The 26,234-nt window shown below is 40.7% G+C and overlaps 1 protein-coding gene across 1 annotated transcript in view; it reads right to left on the bottom strand.

The window, feature by feature from the left end:
* Positions 1-26,234, bottom strand: part of SNTG2 (syntrophin gamma 2) — a 443,415-nt gene that overhangs the window by 28,747 nt on the left and 388,434 nt on the right. Inside the window, exon 15 of the mRNA XM_075861154.1 lies at positions 22,728-22,937. Coding sequence (XP_075717269.1) covers positions 22,728-22,937 — 210 coding nt within the window. The remainder of the gene's footprint in view (positions 1-22,727; positions 22,938-26,234) is intronic.

A 26,234-nucleotide genomic window follows, 5' to 3' on the forward strand; every position in this document is an offset into this window, starting at 1 on the left:
GGTTCAAGCTGCAGAGGCGACAAGGCTTCTTTACAGTGAGAACTGTGAATTTATGGAATAGCCTACCGCAGGAGCTGGTCACAGCAGGGACAGTAGATGGCTTTAAAAAAGGGTTAGATAATTTCCTAGAACAAAAAAATATTAGCTCCTATGTGTAGAAATTTTTCCTTCCCTTTTCCCTTCCCTTGGTTGAACTTGATGGACATGTGTCTTTTTTCAGCCGTACTAACTATGTAACTATGTAACTATGTAACTATGTATTATAAATTGCACATGATAGCTGGAAGAGGGGGCTGTTACAAATTTTGCATTGTGCCTCATGGAGCTGAAGTTATACCTCTGGGGATAGATTTTTTTTTATTACCAATAAAGCAGAGCTGCATTTGGCATATCTTATTTTAATATTATCATGTACTGTGGTTTTCTATAGAACTGCAGACAAAGTTACCGAGCTATGTTAAAGTGAAGGTTCCCGTTTATGTGTCTTATGATACAGTATTTAATTGAGACAGGCCATAAGATGTCCCTTTGGTGGAGGTCCATAAGCTGGAACCTCCCCTGAAAAATAGAGAGCCCCACAGAGCAAACCTGAGTTGTTATAATGGCAGAAAGTGTCATTAGGGCATGCCCAGACGTGGCGGATTTCTTCTGCCACGGTCCGCATCAATGCCGCACAGAATCTGCGTTGCAGATTCTGTTGCGGCTTTGCCTAAAATGGGCATTAAATTGATGCGGACTAGCCATTGCGTATTGAGGGGAAAAGGGCTTCCCTTCTCTCTATCAGTGCAGGATAGAGAGAAGGGACAGCCCTTTCTCTAGTAAAAGTAACAGAAATTCATACTTACCCGGCCGTTGTCTTGGTGACGCGTCCCTCTTTCGCCATCCAACCCGACCTCCCTAGATGACGCGGCAGTCCATGTGACCGCTGCAGCCTGTGATTGGCTGCAGCCATCACTTGGACTGAAACGTCATCCTGGGAGGCCGGACTGGAGGAAGAAGCAGGGAGTTCTCGGTAAGTAGGAACTTCTATTTTGTTTACAGGTTGATGTACATTGTGATCGGAAGTCACTGTCCAGGGTGCTGAAACAGTTACTGCCGATCGCTTAACTCTTTTAGCACCCTGGACAGTGATTATTTACTGACGTCGCCTAGAAACGCTCCCGTAATTATGGGTGCACACACGTAGTCACCCGTAATTATGGGTGCACACACGTAGTCACGCGTAATTATGGGTGCACACACGTAGTCACCCGTAATTACAGGAGCCCCATTGACTTCCTCAATCTCGCTGTAGACCTAGAAATACATAGGTCCAGCCAGAATGAAGAAATGTCATGTTAGTAAAACCAATACGCTCCGCAGCACACATAACATCTACATTACTTCTGCGCACTTCATTGCAGAATTTTGACTCTCCATTGTAGTCAATGGAGAAATTCTGCAATGAGTCCACAACAAGTGCGCTACACGTCCGCAACAACCATTGTATGCTGCGGACACCAAATTCCGCGCCGCAGCCTATGCTACGCAGCGGAACTGTCCACAACGTGTAAACGAACACAACTAAAAAGCTGTGGAAGGCAATGGAGAAACGTGTACGCAGCGGATTTCCGCTGCGGACTGTCCGCAGCGGAATTCCAGAGCAATTCCGCTACGTGTGGTCATGCCCTAATAGGGACACTGGTAGAGGTGCTCTTTTCACAGGAAGCTTATAAATTTAATGGTTGATATTTCGACACAAGAATATTTTATACACCCCCAACCCGACCACACATTATCAGGGCTGTTGTTCCCTGTAGGGTTGATATGTGAAAAAATAAATAAATTATAATAATGTCCCTTGAAGATCTTTTCTAACCTTTTGCGAGACAAGTTGTAGTAAAAAATGAAAATAAATCAAATATTACCAAAATAAAAAGAAAAACAACGAAATATTAATGTATGAAAAACTCTTATAAGGTCCCATTCACATCACGTTTGTGCTATCCTCCGAATGTATATGTTTTTTTTTGTAAAAACGTGGACCATTGAAAACGTATATAAACGTGTAACATTTTCTGTTCACGTCTGTATTTTTCTATAGCGCTTACGTTTAGCGTATACTCATACATCTGTATACGTTTCTGTCCGTTTTTTACCTAAAAAAAACCCACATGTTCTGTTGTTTTTTTAAAGTGAACACTGACAAGCAAAAACAACCTGGGCTTCCACAGTGATTAATGGGTCCAGCATCTGTGAGATCACACTAACGTACCTGTACGTAATGTTACCTAAAGGTCTTAATACCCTAAGGGTAAATTTTCATAAGGCAGAATTGTTGCAGAACCCCTTCTAAGTGTAACATCTGATCCTTACACTTGAAAGGGGTTGTTTGTGCATGTGTTTTTGTTTTTTTTACAAACCCCATTTGGTTGCATAGAAAAGTAACAGAAATTTCTGCAACAACCCTACCGTGTGTGAACATATCATACACAATAAGATTATAGCCGTTTAACCAGCATGAATAGAAATCACAAAAAAGTGTCTGGTCATTACCTCCTAAAATATGGCTAGTATTATGAGGTTATTAGGGCAGTGTAGTGGTTTTATCCTAGAGCTTCTGCTATTTTCCCTTCACAGTATGAGTGTAGAAATGCATATTGTACATTTTAGAACAAACTCAAGCACATAAAGCAAGTCATCAAATTTAAGTGCTCGCTCTCCCTTTCGCTATATTATTTTTTCTTTTTCCCAATATCTTCTAACAATGATCTGATTATAACATCATAAGAAGAGCCTTCCTTTAAATGTGTTGTTCAGAATAAGGGCATGACCACACGTGGCGGATTTCCTCCGCAACTGTCCGCATCAATGCCGCACCTAATCCGGGTTGCGGATTACGGCTGCGGATCTGCACAAAATGTGCAGAAAATTGATGCGGACTAGCTGCTGCGGACTGCGGGAAAAGTGCTTCCCTTCTCCCTATCAGTGCAGAATAGAGAGAAGGGACAGCACTTTCCCTAGTGAAAGTAAACGAATTTCATACTTACCGGCCGTTGTCTTGGTGACGCGTCCCTCTTTCGGCATCCAGCCCGACCTCCCTTGATGACGCGGCAGTCCATGTGACCGCTGCAGCCTGTTATTAGCCTGTGATTGGCTGCAGCCGTCACTTAGACTGAAACGTCATCCTGGGAGGCCGGACTGGAGACAGAAGCAGGGAGTTCTCGGTAAGTACGAACTTCATTTTTTTTTACAGATACATGTATATTGGGATCGGTAGTCACTGTCCCGGGTGCAGAAACAGTTACTGCCGATCGCTTAACTCTTTCAGCACCCTGGACAGTGACTATTTACTGACGTCTCCTAGCAACGCTCCCGTCATTACGGGAGCCCCATTGACTTCCTCAGTCTGGCTGTAGACCTAGAAATACATAGGTCCAGCCAGAATGAAGAAATGTCAAGTTAAAAAAGCAAGACGCATCCGCAGCACACATGACATGTGCATGACAGCTGCGGACTTCATTGCGGAACTTAGAATCTCCATTGAAGTCAATGGAGAAATTCCGCCATGAGTCCGCCACTGCTCCGCAACAGACAGAGCATGCTGCGGACACCAAATTCCGCTCCGCAGCCTATGCTCCGCAGCGGAATTTTACGCCTCGTCTAAACGAACACTGCTAAATTAAAGTGTAAGTCAATGGACAAACGGCTCCGCTGCGGATTAACGCTGCGGAGTGTCCGCAGCGGAATTTAAGTGAAATTCCGCCACGTGTGAACCCAGCCTTAAAGGGAAGATCCATCTTAGCACCCAATTGTTTTTTTGTCATATATATTTAACCCCTGACTGCCGCAGCAATTTTTCAGATGTTCATTTTCGTTTTTTCCTCCCCACCTTCCAAAAGCCATAACTTTTTTATTTTTCCGTCGTAGTTGTAGTTTTTCGTAGTACCATTTATTGTGCCATATAATGTACTGGGAAACGGGAAAAAATATTTGTGGGGTACAAAATGAAAAAAACAGCGGTTCCTCCATTGTTTTTTGCGCTTCGTTTTTACGGAATTCACGGTGCAATTAAAACAACATGTTAATTTTATTCTGTGGGTCAATACGATTACAGTAATACCAAATATATTTAGTATTTTTTATATTTTACTGTTTTTAAACCTAAGTGTAAAAAATTAAATTTATTTCAAGTCGCCGAATTCTGAGAGCCATAACATTTTCATTTTTCCATTGATTAAGTGGTATGAGGGCTTATTTTTTGCAGGATAAGCTGTAGTTTTTAATTATACAATTTTGGGGTACATGTGACGTTTATTTCATTTTTTGTGGGAGATGAGGTGACCAAAAAAGAGCGATTTACATTTTTTTTTTATGGTGTACACCATGTGGGTTAAATAATATATTGTAATAGTTCAGACTTTTACGGATGCGGCGATACCAATTATGTTTATTTATTATTTTTTTTTTACTATGCTCTAGAGGGAAAATGGGAAAAGGTTTTTTTTTTTACTTTTAATATACAGTGAAGGAAATAAGTATTTGATCCCTTGCTGATTTTGTAAGTTTGCCCACTGTCAAAGACATGAACAGTCTAGAATTTTTAGGCTAGGTTAATTTTACCAGTGAGAGATAGATTATATTTAAAAAAAAAAACTGAAAATCACATTGTCAAAATTATATATATTTATTTGCATTGTGCACAGAGAAATAAGTATTTGATCCCCTACCAACCATTAAGAGTTCAGCTGTCAGCTGTCTTAAATGGTCACCTGTATAAAAGACTCCTATCCACAGACTCAATTAATCAGTCTGACTAACCTCTACAACATGGGCAAGACCAAAGAGCTTTCTAAGGATGTCAGGGACAAGATCATAGACTTGCACAAGGCTGGAATGGGCTACAAAATAATAAGTAAGACGCTGGGTGAGAAGGAGACAACTGTTAGTGCAATAGTAAGAAAATGGAAGACATACAAAATGACTGTCAATCGACATCGATCTGGGGCTCCATGCAAAATCTCACCTCGTGGGGTATCCTTGATCCTGAGGAAGGTGAGAGCTCAGCCGAAAACTACACGGGGGGATCTTGTTAATGATCTCAAGGCAGCTGGGACCACAGTCACCAAGAAAACCATTGGTAACACATTACGCCGTAATGGATTAAAATCCTGCAGTACCCGCAAGGTCCCCCTGCTCAAGAAGGCACATGTACAGGCCCGTCTGAAGTTTACAAATGAACATCTGGATGATTCTGAGAGTGATTGGGAGAAGGTGCTGTGGTCAGATGAGACTAAAATTGAGCTCTTTGGCATTAACTCAACTCGCCAAGTTTGGAGGAAGAGAAATGCTGCCTATGACCCAAAGAACACCGTCCCCACTGTCAAGCATGGAGGAGGAAACATTATGTTTTGGGGTGTTTCTCTGCTAAGGGCACAGGACTACTTCACCGCATCAATGGGAGAATGGATGGAGCCATGTACCGTCAAATCCTGAGTGACAACCTCCTTCCCTCCACCAGGACATTAAAAATGGCTCGTGGCTGGGTCTTCCAGCACGACAATGACCCGAAACATACAGCCAAGGCAACAAAGGAGTGGCTCAAAAAGAAGCACATTAAGGTCATGGAGTGGCCTAGCCAGTCTCCAGACCTTAATCCCATCGAAAACTTATGGAGGGAGCTGAAGATCCGAGTTGCCAAGCGACAGCCTCTAAATCTTAATGATTTACAGATGATCTGCAAAGAGGAGTGGGCCAAAATTCCATCTAACATGTGTGCAAACCTCATCATCAACTACAAAAAAAAAACGTCTGACTGCTGTGCTTGCCAACAAGGGTTTTACCACCAAGTATTAAGTCTTGTTTGCCAAAGGGATCAAATACTTATTTCTCTGTGCACAATGCAAATAAATATATATAATTTTGAAAATGTGATTTTCAGTTTTTTTAAAAATATAATCTATCTCTCACTGGTAAAATTAATCTAGCCTCAAATTTCTAGACTGTTCATGTCTTTGACAGTGGTCAAACTTACAAAATCAGCAAGGGATCAAATACTTATTTTCTTCACTGTATATATAGCTTTTTTTACATAAAAAAACCTTTATTTTACTAATTTTTACGTTTTTTATTAGTCCCCCTAGGGGACTTCAACCAGCGATCATTAGAACGCTTTCACTATATACTGCAATACTAATGTATTGCAGTATATCGTGATTCTGACAGGCTTCTATTAAGCACTGTCGGAGGCAGCGCTTAATAGGAGCACAAAGATGGCGGACCTGGGTGTCTTCATTAGGCCCTCAAGCAGCCATAGCAACCATCGCCACCCCGCGATTGGGGGGGGGCACAATGAGCTGTTAAAGGGGGTCATCCCCTCTTTCTAACGTCATTTAATGAGTTTAACAAGCGGGATCGCGCTTGAGCGCAATCCCGCTCGTTACTCTGAAGTGTCTGCTGTAACATACAGTCGACACCCGCATCGTAAGGAGTGGGTTCACTCCGTGCGCCTGTTCTATACTTCCCCTACCCGACTCTGGTGTATGGATACGTCAAATGTCGGGAAGGGGTTACAATGAAAAACTTTGCATAAAGGATTTGTCTCATCGTTGGCAATCGCTTTAATCTGAGAGTGGTGTGTCTCGTGAGACCCCCAGCAAAAAGCTGGTTTTCCCAGGCAAATTTTAGCCGGTGTGGCCACCAGTGAAATTTATAAACGTTTGAAGTTTGATACAGCGAAAGGCACAGATTTTCGGTGGCTCTTCACAAGCGTGGGACGACCCTTTATGATGTTCATATGCCCTCCTGCCAATTTTTTCAAAATTCTTTATTTCTCAAAGTTTATCAATTTTAAGCAAATAATACAAGGCAATACACATTAATATTTGCACCCTAAATTGTATAGAAATATTACATATTGAAAGCATAAATAAGTACAAAGGAAGTGATGAGTACAGTAGGTCAGACCACAATAGTTTTACAGAAATAAAAGGAAAAGGAAAAAAAAAGGAACATGAACTATTTACATGATTTTGTGCTCATCTAGAGAGACTAATATAAGAAACGTCAACAGTCTACAGCAATATCACATCTAGCTTCCCTCCAGGGGCCCCAAATTCTGATAAACCTGAAGTGCTTCTTATCCTCCCAACTGGCGAGCTCCTCCATCCTACAAAGGTGGTCCATTTTGTCCACCCACTTTTGAACAGAAGGTGGATCAGTGGACTTCCATTTTAATGGTATGAGTAATTTTGCTGCAGTTATCATAAAGGTTGCCAGGTTGTGTTTCGAGGGCTGATAACCCAGGGTTGGTTTCCATAAGAGAACCAGAGCAGCATTAAGATCAATGGTAGTTTTGCAGATGGACGAGATAAAGGAGGAGATCGCCAGCCAGAAGGGCCAAACACGCGGCTAATCCCACCAAATATGCGACAGTGGGCCAGTATGCCTGTTGCAGCGCCAACACAGATCACTAGGGATGAGGCCTATCCTGAATAGGAATTCCGGGGTTCTATACCAACAGATAAGAATTTTGTATGAGTTCTCTTGTACACCCGAACACAACTAGTGAACCCTTGTGAGCTGCGGAGTATGCGAGAAATGTCCTAGGCCTCTAAAGATATTTGAAGTTCTTTCTCCCATGCCAGTAAAAGGCGTGGTTTTGCAGGAGCTTTATGACGTCTGAAATCAGATTATATTTTAGATGCCAAATGTAATTTAGTAAGAAGTAGGGAACAGATGGGAGGGAGCATGACTGCAGGATCAGACTACATAGGATTTGCTTGTGGTCTGTTACCATGGAAACACATACTGTAGATGTGAATAGGATCTGTGGACACAAAGCAATAGGACATATTTTTAATTAAGACTACTTGTAAAGTTGCTTTATTTTTTCATTATAAATGCACTGGAAAAAATGGTTGCGAAGAGTTTTCCAGCTTTTTAAAAAAAAAAAATTCTGGCAACTTATTAAAATAACACCTATGCACATACTCATCTCCTAAATCTCCCACCTCTGCACCGTTGCCCCCATGATTGTTGGCATGTTTAAGCAATAAAATCCCATAGCATATCGACTGCAAATTGCGACTGCTGCAGTCAATTACTGGCCGCATTAGTCATGTGCCATACATACTGACATCACTACTGCAGCCAATAAGAAGCAGTGGTCATGTGTTGAAATCACATGACTTGCTGCAGTAATGTAGAAAGAGACCGACCGGGAACTATGGGACTATCGGCGCTGGAGCTGGGCTGTGTATACACTATACAGCATCTACATGCTTATGGTTGGACATGGTTTGCTTATTTATATTTATTATAAAAGTGAGGAGTGATAAAATTAATTATTTCTATTTTCTTCTATTAGGAAAACAAGAGTTTGAAGTTCATAAACAGATTTACAGGCAGAAGGTTTAAAATAGATGACTAAGTGTGCTCGGAACTATCATTTAAATGTTCAAAATTTACAATGCTAACAATATGATTATAATGTATTACATCAAGGGACCCACTATGGCACAAGCTCATAAATGTGTTACAACACTGTGACTAATGCCTGACACTGTGCACGAAGATCTGCAACCTAAGCACATTCAGAGCATAATGAAATGTGCACTCTCCGCTCATGACAGCACTTACAGTATGAAGCTCTATTATTAAAAATGATGGCTGTATTTGTTCATCCTGATAACACAGGCTGTGGTAATGAGTGGAGCTGACTGTCAAGCTTTACTCACAAACTCAGTTTTTTTTAAAAACATCTTTTAAAAAAAATGTTTAACCAGTTCCGGGCTATTTTGAGCCTTCGGGACCAGACACCGTTTAGCCCTTTTTATCACGTGTTAGTTAAACGGCTATAACTTTTTTATTTGTTGGGCTAACTACGTGATTTTTGCAATGTTTTTTCCGTAGACAGGTTTTTTTTTATTGTTTTTATACACATCCTTTTTGCTATTTTAGAATTTTTATTCTTAAAGTTTGAAAATAATAGTAAAAAAATAAGCTTTTTTACGTTTCAGCTATTTTTTTTTGGTAATAACATAGTTTTACCCTAAAATAGACCTTTTATTTGTGATCAACATTATCTACCGTAAATGTTAATATATTACATGTCTATATTAGGGTAATTGGGTCAGCGCTAGCGTTACAATAATGATTGGCGGGGGGGATGTTTTTTTGGGGTGGGTATTTTATATCTATTTATTATTAATTTTTTTTGCATTTCACTTTACTTTACTTTTATTTATTTATTACTATTACTATGGTCTGTCCCTCAAAGGTAAAAAAAAGACCTTTGGGCAACTTTATATATATTTTTTCTTTCTTTTACACCATGCTTTTCCACCGTAAGGGTATGTTCACACGACGTCATTACGTCCGTAATTGATGGACGTATTTCTCGTATTTCTGCCGCAAGTACCGGACTGAACACAGTGCAGGGAGCCGGGCAACTAGCATCATACTTATGTACGACGCTAGGAGTCCCTGCCTCGCTGCCGGACAACTGTCTTGTACTGAAAACATGATTACAGTACGGGACAGTTGTCCTGCAGCGAGGCAGGGACTCCTAACATCATACATAACTATGATGCTAGGAGCCCGGCTACCTGCACTGTGTTCGGTCTGGTACTTGCGGCCGAAATACGTCCGTCAATTACGGACGTAATGACCTCATGTGAACATACCCTAACTGGAGCTGCACAGCAGCCCCAGTTACAGGGGAAATCAGCCCTCTCATAGTGACGATTGTCACTAATAGGGCTGTGCTGGGTCTAGTAAGACCCAGCAGCAGTCTGTCACGAATGGCACCCGGCAATCATATGACCAGTCACATGAACACCGGGAGCGTTCATTGAGCGCTGTGTACAAGTGATCAGAGAAGACAGAAGCAACGAAAGCTGCTTCTATGCTCTCCTCAGGGTCCCCGGCAGTCACTGACAGCCGAAGACCTGACATTCAGCTGCCCGATCGCTCGGGCAGCAAGTTAACACCCAAGCCATAAAAAGTCTATGGCTCGGGTTTTAAGGACCCTTACCGCTGGCCGTAAAAACACAGCCCACGGTCGGGAACCAGTTAATTATAATAATCAATGTTACCATATAGTCTTATAGTATTTAATTGATTGCTCTTACTTTTAGTGTCGCAATGCAGAAATGTACAGAAAATTCCATTTATGTGCAAGCTTACACCCATACACGCTAAGGCAAATTTGTCAAATGTTGCTTTTTTTGTGCCAGGGTTTACAATACCCCCTTAACCCAGCCCCAACCCCCCAAGGGATTAAAACAGAGAGCAAAGAAAAGAAGAAAAAAAAAGAGAAATTTCCTTTCCTTCTCTATTTCAACTGAACAGATTTTTAACATCTAGGGATACCTCATTGCATGAACTTCCCCATCGCTGAGAGAACTTTCTAGTTGTCTTCATATTTCTACATATAACACCCTCAAAATTAATATACCTTAGAACCGCTACTTTCATTTTTCCACCTCGGTGGCTCATTAGAGATCCAATGTCTCAATATTATTTTTCTAGCAATATATAGACTACACCCTAGTGATCTTTTTTGGGAATTATCTAGAGTTATCCCAAGACTACATCCAAGTATACATGTAATTGGACTGGAATCTATCTCAATATTATAAATTCTATTCAAAATTTCTATGACTCTATTCCAGTATCTTCTTAACTTTGGGCAATTCCACATTAAGTGGATCAAATCTCCCTGCAAGCCCTTACATCTTGGGCAAACATCTGTCTCTATATCCTATTTTTTTAAATCTACTTGGTGTGTAATGAGCTCCGTGTATTATACGAAGATAAGAGGCCCTCTGAGAGGGGAATATAGACAGCAAAGGAACTACCTCACATATATTTAACCATTGTTCACCATTATTTCATTAATAATTTCTCAATAAAAAATGGTTATCCCTTTTTTAAACATAGAGTTGAAAAACTGTTTTTTAAGGGATTTCACCCTTTTCAACTGTATTATATTTTGTGCTTTATGGGCTGAGACCAACTGTAGATACTGAAAATACCATGTATCTCTAATTCCAAATTCCTGACATAGAGTCTGAAAGTTCTTAATTACCCCCCCTTCCATTACTTGTCCCAGCCTATATATTCCCCTACCTTCCCAGTTTTGAAAATTCTTTAATTTATAGCATTCCTTCATTTTCGGATTTCTCCATAAAAACAACATATCAGTATAGTCTCCAATCCCCATTACTTTCTATACTTTATGCCATACATTCTGAAAAATCACCCCAGTGGGACGTTTACCAAGAAAGATTTTTGAATTGGCTTCTAATATTACCATAGCCAGGTATTCCTATGGGTGATGTATGAATAAATTTACGTATAAACAGTTCAATTTTTCTTGTCATTAGGTTGTGTCTCTATACAGTTTGACACTGTCACAATACTGGACAATTTCAGAGTGCTTAAAAGCTCCATGTAGCAACAAGCAGCCTGTACCCAGAGGTGTAACAAGTTCCTAGTCCTAATGCAAAATCTGTAACAAGCCCTCCGACAGTAAAGGAACATTTGGGCCAACTAAGGAGGCAGATACAAGGTGCTACTACAACCTGGACCTTGTATACTTAAAAGGGTTTTCCCATGAAGGACATTTATGACATATCCACGGGAAATGTAATAAACGGGAAATGTAATAAACGTCAGATAGATGTGGGTCCCTAGAATGGGCCCTCTAAACCTCGTTCTAGCTGTGTCCGATCTCGCTGCCACCCGGCCACTTCCTGGGTACATGGTCAGGAGTAACGTAAACAGTGTAACTCGCTGAGCTGCGCTGTGTTCGTAACTCCCATAGTAGTGAATGGCAGTTACAGAAGCAGTGTAGCATGCGAGCTACGCTGTCTCTGTAACTACCATTCCGTTTTAAGGAACCTACAGAAACAGGGTAGCTCAGCGAGTTACGTTGTTTTCGTAACTCCAGACCATATAACATTTTTTATGGTCGGAATTCACCTCATTCAGCCACAACACAGAGCGGCTGAACTGGTTTAGGGGGCCCTGTTCTGGAGATAGGTGTGGGTCCCAGAGGTGGGACCCGCATCTATCTGACATTTATGACATATCCTGTGGATATGTCATAAATGTCTCTCATGGGAAAACCCCATTAAGCCCCTGAAAATGCACACAGTGATGTCACTGCACAGAAAAGATTCTTACAGTTATGTCACAGAACATGGATAAGGCACACAAGAATATCCCACCAATGTGATGTCACAGTACAGGGATAATATACAGTGATGCAGAGACAGGGACGATAAAGACAGTGATGTCACAGCACGGGGGTAATGACCAAAGTGAAGTAACAAGACACATAAATATAGTGATGTCACACTACTAGTATAATAAACACTGTGGTTATGGGAGAGGGTTACTGCACAAAATAATGTCACAGTACAGTAATATTGGTCACCGTGTATCACAATACAGGGATAATGCACAAATTTTTGTCATTTAACCGCAATAGCAAACAAAGTATTATCATAGAAAAGGGTTTTTGCCCAGTGATGTCACAGAATATGGAAAACAAGCATAGTGATATAGCACAGTGATGTCACATCGCAGAGATAATAAGCACAGCAACAATACAAGGATAATGCACACTGTGATTTCACAGTACAGACATAATAAGACCTGGTACTTTCTTATGTGGCAGTGTAGCCATTGGCAGCCTTCAGTGGGGCTAATCCATTTTTGTTAGAGGGGTTCCCTGGCGCCCTGCTGCTGGGACCAACAAATATGGGTTGTAAACTTTGAGGGAACCTAGCCGCAAGTGTTCAAATTTGCTGCAGCACCACTACAAGAGAAATCAATGGGCTGTCTGTGCTAGGTCGTCCAGAGAAGGAGATGCTCTTTGTAGCTACACTCCTCTCTGAATAATAGATGTGGGTTCTAAAAAAAGGGATCTACCCTTTATTAAAGTTCTGTATATTTTGGAAGCAGTTCATCTTTAAGAATGGTAATCCATCCTTCAAATGGTAGCATAAGTGCTTTGCTGAATCTACTGCAATGATTTTACGTAGACATTTTTTGTAGAAAAAATATAAAAAATTGTTTAAATAATTGAAAAGAAAATGTTAGTGTGATACGATTGTGAGCGGTACTTGTATATCATGGACAGTGTAGATGTGTGCAGCATATAATGAAGTTCAAAATATATTTATATTTTAAGAAGAAACAAAATAAAAGTGCCAAGTACGGGAAGTGCTGCTCCTTACTGTAATGATAATGTTATAGGAACCGATTTAATCAGAATATGTAGATTTGTGAAATATGTGACAACTATCTTCAAAGGCCTCATCAAACAAGAGGCAGAAGGGCTATATTGGCTCCATGCTGTGATCTAAACAGTTATTTCTGGAAGTGCTAAAATGGCCTGTTAATTTCCGCATGCCATGTAATCTATCAGACTCCAGCTGATGAGCGAAAATCACACAACTGTATATACAGGCAATCTGGAAAACATGAATATTGAACAAAGCTCAAATGCTATATCAGTGATTAAAATCTTACATATATATATATATATATATATATATATATATATATATATATATATATATATATATGCGCTTCAGAGAATGTATTTTATTTTTCCGTCGATATAGTCCTATGAGGGCTTGATTTTTGCGGGACGAGTTGTACTTTTTCGTAGAAAAAAACAGTGATTCCTCCATTGTTTTTTGCGCTTCGTTTTTACGGAATTCACTGTGCAATTAAAACAACATGTTAATTTTATTTTGCGGGTCAATACGATTACGGCGATATCAAATATATATATAGTTTTTTCTATATTTTACTACTTTTACAAGTAAAAAAAAACGAAGTGTAAAAAATGTAATTTATTTTGTGTCGCCAAATTCTGAGAGCCATAACTTTTTTATTTTTCCGTCGATTAAGCGGTATGAGGGTTTCTTTTTTTGCGGGATAAGCTGTATTTTTTTATAATACCATTTTGGTACATGCGACGTTTTGATAACTTTTTATTCCATTTTTTTGTGGTGACCAAAAATAGAGATTCTGGCGTTTACAATTTAATTTTTTTTTACAGCGTACACCGTGCGGGTTAAATAATGATATATTGTAATAGTTCAGACTTTTACGGATGCGGCGATACCAATTATGTTTCTTTATTTATTTTTTTACTATGCTTTAGGGGGAAAATGAAAAAAGTTTTTTTTTTTAACTTTTAATTTGTAATTTTTTTAAAAAATAAATATACAACTTTATTTTACTAAATTTTACTTTTGTTATTAGTTCCCCTAGGGGACTTCAACTGGCGATAGTTGGATCGCTTGCATGATATACTGCAATACTAATGTATTGCAGTATATCGTCTTTCTGACAGGCTTCTATTAAACCCTGCCGGAGGAGCACAAAGATGGCAGACCTGGGGGCCTTCAATAGGCCCCCAGATGGCCATAGCGACCATTGCCACCCTGCGATTACATTGCAGGGGGGCACGATGAACTGCTAGAATGGGTCTCCCTCCTCTTTCTAACAATTTAAATGCCATGGTCGCTATTGACGACAGCATTTAATGGGCTAAAAGCTATGAAGTGTCGGCTGTAACATACAGCCGACACCCGCATCGTATTGAGCGGGTTCACTCTGTGAGCTCGTTCCATACTTCTTCTACCCGGCTATGACGTATCGCTCCGTCAAATGTCGGGAAGGGGTTAAATTACTATCTATACTAATATTCTATTAGTTCCAAAACAATAGTTCCAGACTGGGGTTCCATGGGCCCACTAAAGGAAATTATTATATGGGACCTACTGTTTACCTATACAGTACATGTACTCGTTCATTAATAATTGCATTATAATTTTTATTGTCATCAATGTATACACAGGATGTATCATCAATAAGGTCTAAAAGGTTATTTCTGAATGAACCCATAACAAATTCACCCTAGTAGCTAGGAAATGGCCCCAAAGTCAGCTCCAAATGGGGTTGCCTTCTGCTAGACCTTTGTAGCCCAATATTGTGCCACCGGAGGATCCACTTGTTAAACCCTCATTAATCACACCTGAGATCTAGAAGCCACCAACTCCTCACGATACATCACCCAGCTTAACTTCTACTTGACTGTTGTTTCCCTAGCTGTGGCTCTGCTTGCTGTGTATGCTGATCACTTTCTTGCTTCTTGCCACGTTCTCCAACCTCATCTCTCATTATAGATATAGTCTTGGTATTTATGTATAAATATTTTTGTTGCATTTCTATGTGGTCTCCAATACAACTGTGTCTTTGTAGATAGAGAAGGCACCTGAGTTACAAGCACTCCCAGGAACTAAGATAATTCATCTATGAAGTTTACTTTACTGGATATAAATACATCTGACATCCCAGAGAAGCCTTTCAGATTCCCACTGTGCTTCAAATGACACAAGTGAAGCATAGATGGTAAGTTCAAAGGCTTCTCCCTGCACTGTCAGACATATGCTTATGTCTACTTAAGAAAGCATTGTGGAAGAGTTGTCCCCATGTCAGATGCTTGGGAAAATATAATAAGAAAGATAAAATGAAAGCTTAGCACCAGCACTCCAGGTTATGGTAAGGTTCCACTGGTCGTACAAGTAAAGTGATATGCTTAAAGCGTACCTAACCTTTCAGGTAAATGTTTAGAATAAGCTCTTACATGTGCATGAGGAATAACACTTTTTCTGACCATTGTATCACTTGTATTTAGCATTTTTTTTTAGAAGTTTTTCCCTCTGCAGCCTCTATCTCTAAATCTCAGTTCTCTCTGAGCTAGTGGATGGAGCTTTGTCTGCCTTACACAGCACATAGAGAAGATGAGAATCCCTATCTATCACATATATAGAAGGACATGGAGGAGATTATACAGCAGTAATGAGCAGTGTGTCACGACGCGGGGTGTGGACCCACTGGGCCGTTCCGCAAAGCGGGATAGCAGCTGGCCAAACAGGTATAGGCAATGTCTATAGTTCTGGAAAGGGTACCTGAGGCAACGTAGACAGTAGCGGTGGTTTCAGGCTGAGATGAAGCTCCAGCAGGCACAAGGCGGGGTGCAACACAGCAGATGCAGCAGTGAGCACAACACGATTCCAACACTTTAAGGCACAGGGGCATGGTAGCACGGGATACGGGGTACTGGAAGCAGGAACGGAACACTGGGAACTGGGAAACACTAAGGAACCATTTGCAAAGACAGACTAGGGAAACACAACAATGCTCGGACAAGGATCAGAAGGGCAGTGCCCTTTTTATAGTCCAGAGGCATTCTGGGCTAATTTGCAGAAACTCTGCATGTGCGCATACTGGCGCTTTAAGGCTGAGCACTCACGTGCGCACACACCCTGCGGGAGCCAGTACCTTGATGCGGAGGTAAGTGCCGGCGTCTCCCAGGAGGGAGATGCCGCCCGGCACTCACTCGTCCATGGCCGCGGCCATCAGGAGGTAAGTCAGGACGACTGTCCGTGGCCATATATGTTTCACAGTGTAGCTGAGAATCCTGTACTGGGGGGCATATAGCTCTTATCAGCAGCTGCAACATGTCTTTCTGTCTGTCTGTCTCTCTCTCCCTCTCTCTCCCACTCCTCCTGCTTAGCCTCCCCTCCATAGACTTTTATGGGCAGCAAGTCTGTGTCTCTCTCTGCTCCATTCTACTCACCCTTCCCTCTCCAAAGTTAATTTAAAAAAACTAAATAAAAAAAAAATACTTCCTATGAATATTGCAACACATTTGTAAATTGTAAATTTCACTATTTTTCTATCTCATTATGTGACTAAAAAGAGACGCTTCAAAGTTCCTGACATGCGCAAATTGACTTGAGAGCCTGTACTTGGACTTTCATGATGTGAACTTTTTTAAACACACGCACCAAGCAAAAGAAGGCATTGGCTAATGTACTAGTATGAATTTGTAATGTACTTTATTGTTAGATTGTGACCTTTTTGTACTTAAAACAACTTACTTGGTTTGTTTTTCTCCCTATAGTCAGTGTAGAATGGTCATTCTAAGGGTATTTGGTGTAGGTTGGTCACTCTAAGGGGTATTCAGTTTGTAGAGTTGGGACAACCCCTTTAACCATTGAAAAGTGAGAGGTAGTTATAAACATTTTTTAATAGTGTTTGATAGGTAGTGTCAGGACATGCTTGTGCAGTTGGCTACCAAATTGTTTAGCAGTAAGCTGGTGACAATGCTCCACTTGACCAGTCATTTTTCCCCACATTAAGTATTTCTGGTCGTGTGTATTAATGGTTCACAATAAACACTTGCATTCAAAGATGTCTTTAAGGAACACTCTGAGCAAAATTAATACGTTGCTATGCCTAGTGCAAGGGCCCTAAGGGGGTGGTGCCATGATACAGGGACTCTGCACTAGGAATAACATTGTGTATACATTTTGCCTAGAGTGTCTCTTTAAAGGAAGAAGCCTGCAGTATCCAGCACTATAGATATAAATCGACACATAGGAGGTGACAGGAAACATTTGGTCTCGCTTCTAGATTTCTCTTTAAATTGCTTAGCCTAAACTCATCTATGACAGTTTTTAGAATAAATATTTGACTAGCTAACGTTCAATTTATTCTAATCTGTAAAACATAAATGCAGGCTTTCTCTTTTTTAATAATTTACTTTTTCCTAATATAAAACTAGATAAAATGTCCACTTCATTGAATTGAAACAATTTCCCCTGGTACCAATGCCACTGTACTACAGCTATGGCTGAATAGGTTAAAGTGTTTTAGCCTGCTGAATGTAATATAATAGTATAGTATACGACAGAAATAATGTGATGGGATTGACTAAAGCAGACAGCATGACACTGTTCATAATCTAAATTTGAAAACACATTTTTTTCTGAATATGAATCTGAAAATTGCATTTACCTGTATTTAATTATAAACTGAAATGTGAAGGTTGAGGAACTGCATAGATGTTAATTGAAACTTAAATCATGCTTGGTGTGGCAATATTAAGAGGTTGCACAGCACAAAGGAAATAGGTCATTTTGTTTTAACAAAGCTGCAGTATATGTATAGCTGTATTACATTATGTCATTCTCCGGTATTTTTTCCAAAACGTTACTGTCATCTTGATAAGACATGATAATATTTGGTAAAGTCTCTTCCCGATAGTACTGTAGAGCCTTAATCCAAAGCACCCCAATTTACAAAGAACTCTTAGCAATGGTCCTTGACTTACCATCCCACATTAGTAGACTTGGAGCAATGAATGGACTCCTACGTAGCTTTGGTAGTGGTATTTAATAATAAGAGTATGATTCTCTCTACTCAGGCCAGATTATAGGGAGGGCAAAAGGGGTGTGTGCCCTGGTGCCTCTACCACCTTGGAGGTCTACACCATCTACCTTTACCGCCCAGGTAAGGCATTTAAGACATAGGGACATATACTGAGGAGTTAAAGGGGTTTTCCCATAATCAATATTTATCACCTATCCACAGGATAGGTGATAAATATCTCACCGCTGAGGGTCCTGTGGCTAGGTGATAAATATTGATTATGAGAAAACCTCTTTAATGCTAATATCAAAAATTAAATAGGCTACAAAATATAACAGTTTGCTATCAAAATGGGGACTCCCTGATGGCTGCTTGGCTATCCTATTCAACCAACAAGAAGTGGAGATACTTACGTGTGGCTCTCTTTTTTGATGTTTACAGAAGTCACTGGCTTGGCTATCTCTATCACTCCCATAATCTTTAGTAGACAGGGCCATGCAGCCATCCCTCCTTTATATGGCTGCAGTAGGGGATCCGGTGGGGTATGGGTTTCAGAGTGGGATGGGGGCTCCAACCAAATTTTTTGCCCAAGGACTTCTTAATCTGGCCCTGCCTCTACCTTTTAGTTGTGAGGATTCAGCCTTGCGTTTGCTTCAGCATTTTATGTGGTGAACAGTGTTGTCCTAACCTGCTGTTCTCCATGGTGTCTAGAAGATTACATAATTCAATGCTAGAGGTTTTTGGTTAGTCTCCATTGGATAAAAATATACTACCATCCCTTATGGAAGAAAATCTAGAAGACATCTTCCAGATGGGGACAATCTATAGCCCTATTCCATCACATATCAAGATAGACGTCTATGCTTATGTATACAGTATATGTATACAGTATAAAGCCTAATCACTGTTGTGACAACTTGGGTCTTCTCTTCCACTCCAGCAAACTGAATCTTTTCCAGGTTTTTCCACATTATAAATGAGGAGAAAGGACAATTTCTATAGTAAAATACCTTCCTATTAACACACCCTAAACTGCCTGGACGACAGACTGATACATTATAGCAAACTATCAGTAAGATTTTTGGTGCTGCTACTTATGCATTTTGCTCACAGAGCATTGCCTAGACTGGTTACATGTCTATTTCTCTTCTGAGAGCAATACTGGGTATGTACTGCTGCCTTTGAATGTAAAACACTTTTTATTCACTGACAGAAAAATAATATTTTAAAAATGATGAGGAATTGAAAAACAAAGATATTAGAAAATTTTAAAACTTTTCATTTATACAATTAAGACTTAATTGGAAACAGAAAAGCCTTTTAATTGTAAAATGAATTAAAATCGAATTCATTTTCTTGGAGTGAACTCCCATGCAATAAAACAATATTTCCCATATCTTTCCCGATATATAGTTTGATGTTGAGGGTTTAAATATCTATAGGTTAGATGCATCAGTACATGTCTGCAGATTGCTTAAATAGTAACTAACTTTTTAACAATTGCATAAATCATTAGTACAAGTGAATATAAGATACTTTGTAATATATCTTATTAGAGAGAAATTACTATTTTTCAACTTATCAGGTTCCTTTCCTCCCTCCCCTCCTAACTGTTCCCTCTGTCTGAATTTACTACTTTTTCCGTCTCGGACTGACTCTCAGTTCACGGGATCAGTTTACAGCTGCTTATAGAAATCTTTGGAGAGGGGAGGGGAAGGAAGAAGTAGGAGCAGAGGGAGAGTAGGAGAGAGAAAGAGAGAGAGAGAGAAAAGAGAGAGGCAGAGAAATGCATAGCGATACTGCTGCAGCTTATTTCAAGTGTTATATCTCATGCCAGTCCTGGATTCTCAGCTACACTGTTCATTACTGCTGTATAATCTCCTCCATGCTGCTGCAGCTTCTATATACAGTATAAATGTGATAGATAGAGAGAGGACAGCAGGATTCTCCTCTTCTATGTGTGCAGTGTATAGGAGACATGATAGCCATTAGGCTCTGCCCACTAGCTAAAAAACAACTGAGAATTAGAGATAGAGCCTGCAGATGGGAAACTGCCATATACAAGTCATATAATGACCAAAAATAGTGTTATTCTTCAGTCACACTTATGACAGATTATTCTGAAAAGTCACCTGAAAGGTTAGGTATTCTTTAAGGAAATTAGCTGATCTAAGGAGATGGCTACTTCATGACTTAGTGGTCAAAGGTGGACTTCAAATATTCCTAGCATCTGTCCATGCTCTTGAAATTTTTATTTTTTAAAAAAAATAAAAAATTATAAAAATAAAATGTTTTATATGATACAACAGATGATGGCAAACAGTAATCATAACAATCTTGGTTGCCAAAGTAAGTATAAACATTCAGTAATGTAAGGCCCCGTTCACACGTGTCGGATGTGACATGGATTTTGGCGCAGATTCTGCACCAAAATCCACATCAGATACAATGGCAATCCACATCCCTTGCATGTGAATGGAGTTTCCGCAACCCCGTTCACATTCTGCAGAAAAAAATCTGCCGGCATGCTACTTATTCCGCACGGAGAGCCGGCGATTAGCCGTATTGAATGACAATGTGTCTTATCCTCGTACGGATACACATGTGCGGCACATCCTTTGCATAAACCCGGGGTAATCTTCGGATTTTTGCTGCAGAATTACATGTTCAATTTTATTGGACGTGTGAATGGAGCCTAATAATGTAACATTTGTGGATATATTTTAGCACTTTTCCTGGTGCATGGGCCTGGAACAGATACTGTTTTGCTAATTTAGGTTTAGTAGACTCCTATTAACCTAGTAATCTTTTAGAAAAGCAGTGACACTGGTTAGGGTTAGAAAATGGAAAACGCACTTGGTTATGTGAGTGTAACTGCCACAAAAAAAAACCTGTTTACTCTGTGTGGTTAATTCAAAAAAGGAAAAGACTGACATTATTGTCTAATTTATTAAAATGTCTTTTCACTGCAGTCAAACATATTAGACTCATGCAGCGCTGCAGGCTAACAAGTATATAAGGGTAAGGGCACATACAGACGGAGGTTGCGTTTTTGCGCGCGCAAACAACGCAGCGTTTTGCGCGCGCAAAAACCATTTGACAGCTGCGTGCGTCATCCGTGTATGATGCGCGGCTGTTTGATTTTCGCGCAGCCGCCATCATAGAGATGAGGCTAGTCGACGCCCGTCACTGTCCAAGGTGCTGAAAGAGCTAACTCTTTCAGCACCCTCAACAGTGAATGCCGAACACAATATCGAAAAACCTGTTGAAACAAAAAGAAAAAGTTCGTACTTACCGAGAACTTCCCGGCCGTTGCCTTGGTGACGCGTCCTTGGTGACGCGTCCTTGGTGACGCGCCTCTCGACATCGGGCCCCACCTCCCTGGATGACGCGCCAGTCCATGTGACAGCTGCAGCCTGTGCTTGGCCTGTGATTGGCTGGAGCTGTCACTTGGACTGAATTGTCATCCCGGGAGGTCAGACTGGAGGAAGATGCCGGGAGTTATCGGTAAGTCAGAACTTCGTTTTTTTTCTACAGGTTCATGTATATTGGGATCGGAAGTCACTGTCCATGGTGCTGAAACAGTTTAACTCTTTCAGCACCATGGACAGTGACTATCTCCTGACGTCGCGTACCGATAATTTTTTTGCCGGGTTCGGCCAAAACGAGTTCGGCCGAACCCGGTGAAGTTCGGTTCGCTTGTCCGGCTTCGCTCATCGCAAAGACACTCCGTTTGGATGTTCGGAAACAGAAAAGCACGTGGTGCTTTTCTGTTTACATTCATCCTTTTGACAGCTGGTGCGCTGTTTCAGTCGGTTTGCACGGAAGTGCTTCCGTGCAACCTGCGTGGTTTTCACGCACCCATTGACTTCAATGGGTGCATGATGCGCGAAATACGCAGTTATTGAACCTGTCGCGCTTTTTGCGCAGCAGACAAACGCTGCGCAAAAAGCACGGACTGTCTGTACTGCCCCATAGACTTGTATTGGTCCATGCGTGCCGCGTGAAAACCCTGCGGCCCGCACGGACCGAATACACGCTCGTGTGAATCCCCCCTTAATGTTGATGATTTATTTTCCGGTTGCTGTTGTTGGCTTTTTTTTTATTGTTGCATAAAACAGACAATTACACATAAAAAGTTGTATGAGCCATAATACGTCAACCTGAGCACCCCATATAGTTGCACCCCTGGTCATTGGACACCTTTAAAAATCCATGTTTTCAATTATATAACTGGCTACCTCCAGTTTCCATATTGACTGCACTGACTATATCATAAGAATGCTATAAGTGGCTTTTCAATGGTACTGAACCTCCTTCCAGTTGATGCCCCCTTAAATGTTTCACATGGACCACATGGATTTCTAGGCAAGCGATGGCAAGTGACTCTATAATCGCCCAAACTGTCGAATAAACTCATAGCAAGGAAATGATGTTTCATAATAACTGACTTTCAACATTTTTAGTATGCAAAAATGGCAAAAAATGGCATTACTTACCTTTACTCTTTGTACTTCCATAAAGATTGCTTTTTGAAATGACCTCTCCCACATTGGTAAATCATTTCCCAACTCGGTGCTGAAGTAATGACTCTTGCCATGTCCAACCAAAACATTAAAACAATATGGTCGCTGATCTTCAAAATCTTCACTTTGATTGATATTTAAATATAGATTTTCTTGAATCCAGATTTCATCAGCAGGCCAAATCTAAAAGTGAAATTTTAGATAGTGTAACGCATGAGCACGTGTCAACATTTTTACACGAAAATAAAACATCATAGTCTATATTAAACAAAGTATTAACTCATGCTAAAATATCTCATATTTTAGACTATTATGCATTATGTTAACCCCTTCCCGCCGCAGCCCTTTTTCAGATTTTCATTTTCGTTTTTCCCTCCCCACCTTCCAAAGGCCATAACGCCTTTATTCTTCCGTCTATATAGTACTATGAGGGCTTGATTTTTGCGGGACAAGTTGTAGTTTTTCGTAGCACCATTTATTTTGCAGTATAAGTACTAGGAAACGGGAAAAAAATTATTTGTGGGGTAGAAAATGAAAAAAACAGTGATTCCGCCATGGTTTTTTGCGCGCCATTTTTACGGAATTCACTGTACAATTAAAACAACATATTCATTTTATTCTATGGGTCAATACGATTACGCCGATACCAAATATGTGTAGGTTTTTCTATATTTTACTACTTTTACAAGTAAAAACCTAAGTGTAAAAAAGAAAATTTATTTTGTTTCGCCAAATTCCGAGAGCCGTAACGTCTTTATTTTTCCGTCGATTAAGTGGTATGAGGGCTTATTTTTTGCGGGATAAGCTGTAGTTTTTAATAATACCGTTTTGGTGTAAATGTGACGGTTTGATCACTTTTTATTTCATTTTTTGTGGGAGATTAGGTGAACAAAAAATAGAGATTCTGGCGTTTACAATTTTGTTTTTTTTACGGCGTTCACCGTGCGGGTTAAATAATGATATATTGTGATAGTTCAGACTTTTACGGATGCGGCGATACCAATTATGTTTATTTATTTAATTTTTTACTATGCTCTAGGGGGAAAATGGGAAAAGGGGTTTTTTTTGAACTTTTAATATTTTAGTTTTTTTTACACAAAAAAAACAACTTTATTTAACTAATTTTTACATTTTTTATTAGTCCCCCTAGGGGACTTCAACCAGCGATCGTTAGATCGCTTGCGCGATATACTGCAATACTAATGTAATGCAGTATATCGTGATTATGACAGTCTCCTATGAAGCCCTGCCGGAGGCAGAGCTTCTTAGGAGTACCAAGATGGCGGACCTGGGGGACTTTGTCAGACCCCCAGGCAGCCGTGTGAACCAACGGCTCCCCCCGATCTCGCCGCAGGGGGGCCGTTGAGACGTTACAGGGGGTCGCCCCCCTGGTTTTAGTAATTTAAATGCCGCGATCTCTATTGAACGCGGCATTTAACGGGTTAAACAAGCGGGATCGCGCTAAAGCGCGATCCTGCTCGTAACCCGGAAGTGTCGGCTGTAACACACAGCCGACAGATTCGCTCTATGGAGCGGACTCAGCCCGTGAGCCCGCTCCATATTCCCCCACCCGGCGTGCGCCGTATATATACGGCGGATGTCGGGAAGGGGTTAAACTAGTTTCCATTAATATATATTTTCCTATAAATTACCAAAGCTTTTTAAAGGAAGGTTGGACCTTCAATAAATTACAGCTAATTGTTAGTGCATTACAAATAAATTGCTATGAAAATACTTGAAATCTAACCAATTAGATTTCTGTCTAGAGTTTTAGATTTTTGGGGTACTTCAACAGGGAATTGTGAGATTAAAGATACATTTTAAGACCACTGTCTAATAGCCAAATCAGAGAATAGCTATAAAAAGCATCTCTTATTCTGAAGATTATAATCCAATCTATTGATGTGTAAGGCCCATTTCACACTGTTTTTCCTTCTGTTGGAGGTATATGTTGTCACACCCGATGTATACCTCCAACAGAAGCTGCAAAGTGTACGTCGCTACCTTAAGCGCTATGCCCGGGGAAGCTCCTTACGTCACTTTCCATATATGGACAGTGATGTCAGGAGCTTTGTGATGTCGGAGTTCCTAGCCAGAAAGTCAAAAGCCCTCTGGCTGTAGACGCCAGCCCTGGAGAATCCCCTGACGTGACTGTCCATATATGGACAGTGATGTCATGTGTGTTACAATACCGGAGTCTCCAGACATGACCCGCGCGGTGGCCCTATATCTCCTGCAACCACAAGAAATTTTAAGCAGACTACCATCCAGTTACGTTACTAGGCCTACCCCACAGAAGCTCCAGTGATGTCGTTTCCCCAGGCAGAGGTTGCAGCTAAGGGCTCTGGAAATAAAGGTTTTGCAGACGCAGGGGACAGGGCCGCTGTGCACATGGACAGTTACCTCAATGGAGCCTACCAATGCATAAGTCTAATAAAAGCCTGTGACGGATCCCAATACAGTGACTCTTTCTTTATGTTTTATGTTTCCTGTCTTTGACACAATGTTTACATAACAACTAAACGAGCTTAACCTCTGACCTCTACTTCACCATTTTTTCCCATTTTTTTTTTTAGCTTAAAGAGCAACACTGCTGCCATTTATTTAATTTATGTGATATTGCCTGAGGCAGGATCCGGTTCGGCCCCAAAACACGTTGCTGCTATCACAATGAAAGGATTTACCTTTCCGATGACTCCACTGCTATTCTCAATTTGATACACGGAGCAGAATTGAATAAGAAAGGAACATCGCATACCAGAGGGCTGTATCTTTGCTTCTACACCCTACCACTTGTGCAAGAAGCGCATCTACCATATACAGTGCAGTATACTTTGTTTTTTTGTCTGGCGGGATGGAAAAGCGTAGTCTACCACGCTATTCCATCCTTCAAGATAAAGGTGTACTGACATACCAGCCGATGTAGGTCAAAAGGATACCCTTTTGGCCTCTGTCAGGCTAATGGAGCCCTATGGACCCGTTTAAAGTCTAGTCGAGGAGCTTTCCCATCGTACATGTTAAACGTAGGGCTAATACTTAGTGTGAAAGAGGCCCTATGCTGGCACTGCAGGGTAAATGGACACTTGCTTTAAGTTTCCCTCACAGATTACATCTGATCCATTGGAGTCCAAGCATTGAGAATCCCTGTGAGTTTTTTTTATTTCAGTGGGGTACATAAGTTGGGACCCATACCAATCCCTAAAGTGAAGAGGTGCTGCATGCACACTACAGACCAATTGAAGTCACTAGGAGTGCCATCAACATTAATTTGGAGATCTTCAAAAAAGCAGAGATTTTTTAGGTAAAAGCTACAGGTGTTAGGCCGGGTTCCCACGCGTCGGATACGCTGCGTAAAACTACACAGCGTATCTGACCTGGAAGCAGCATCACACTGTGATACAGTTTTTCGGGCGGAATTTGTGCAGGGGAAAGCAGCGGTAGAAAAAAAATACTTACCCCGGCCATTGTCATCTTGACGCC

Source organism: Rhinoderma darwinii, chromosome 4 (assembly GCF_050947455.1).
Source record: "Rhinoderma darwinii isolate aRhiDar2 chromosome 4, aRhiDar2.hap1, whole genome shotgun sequence".
Lineage (NCBI taxonomy): Eukaryota > Metazoa > Chordata > Amphibia > Anura > Rhinodermatidae > Rhinoderma > Rhinoderma darwinii.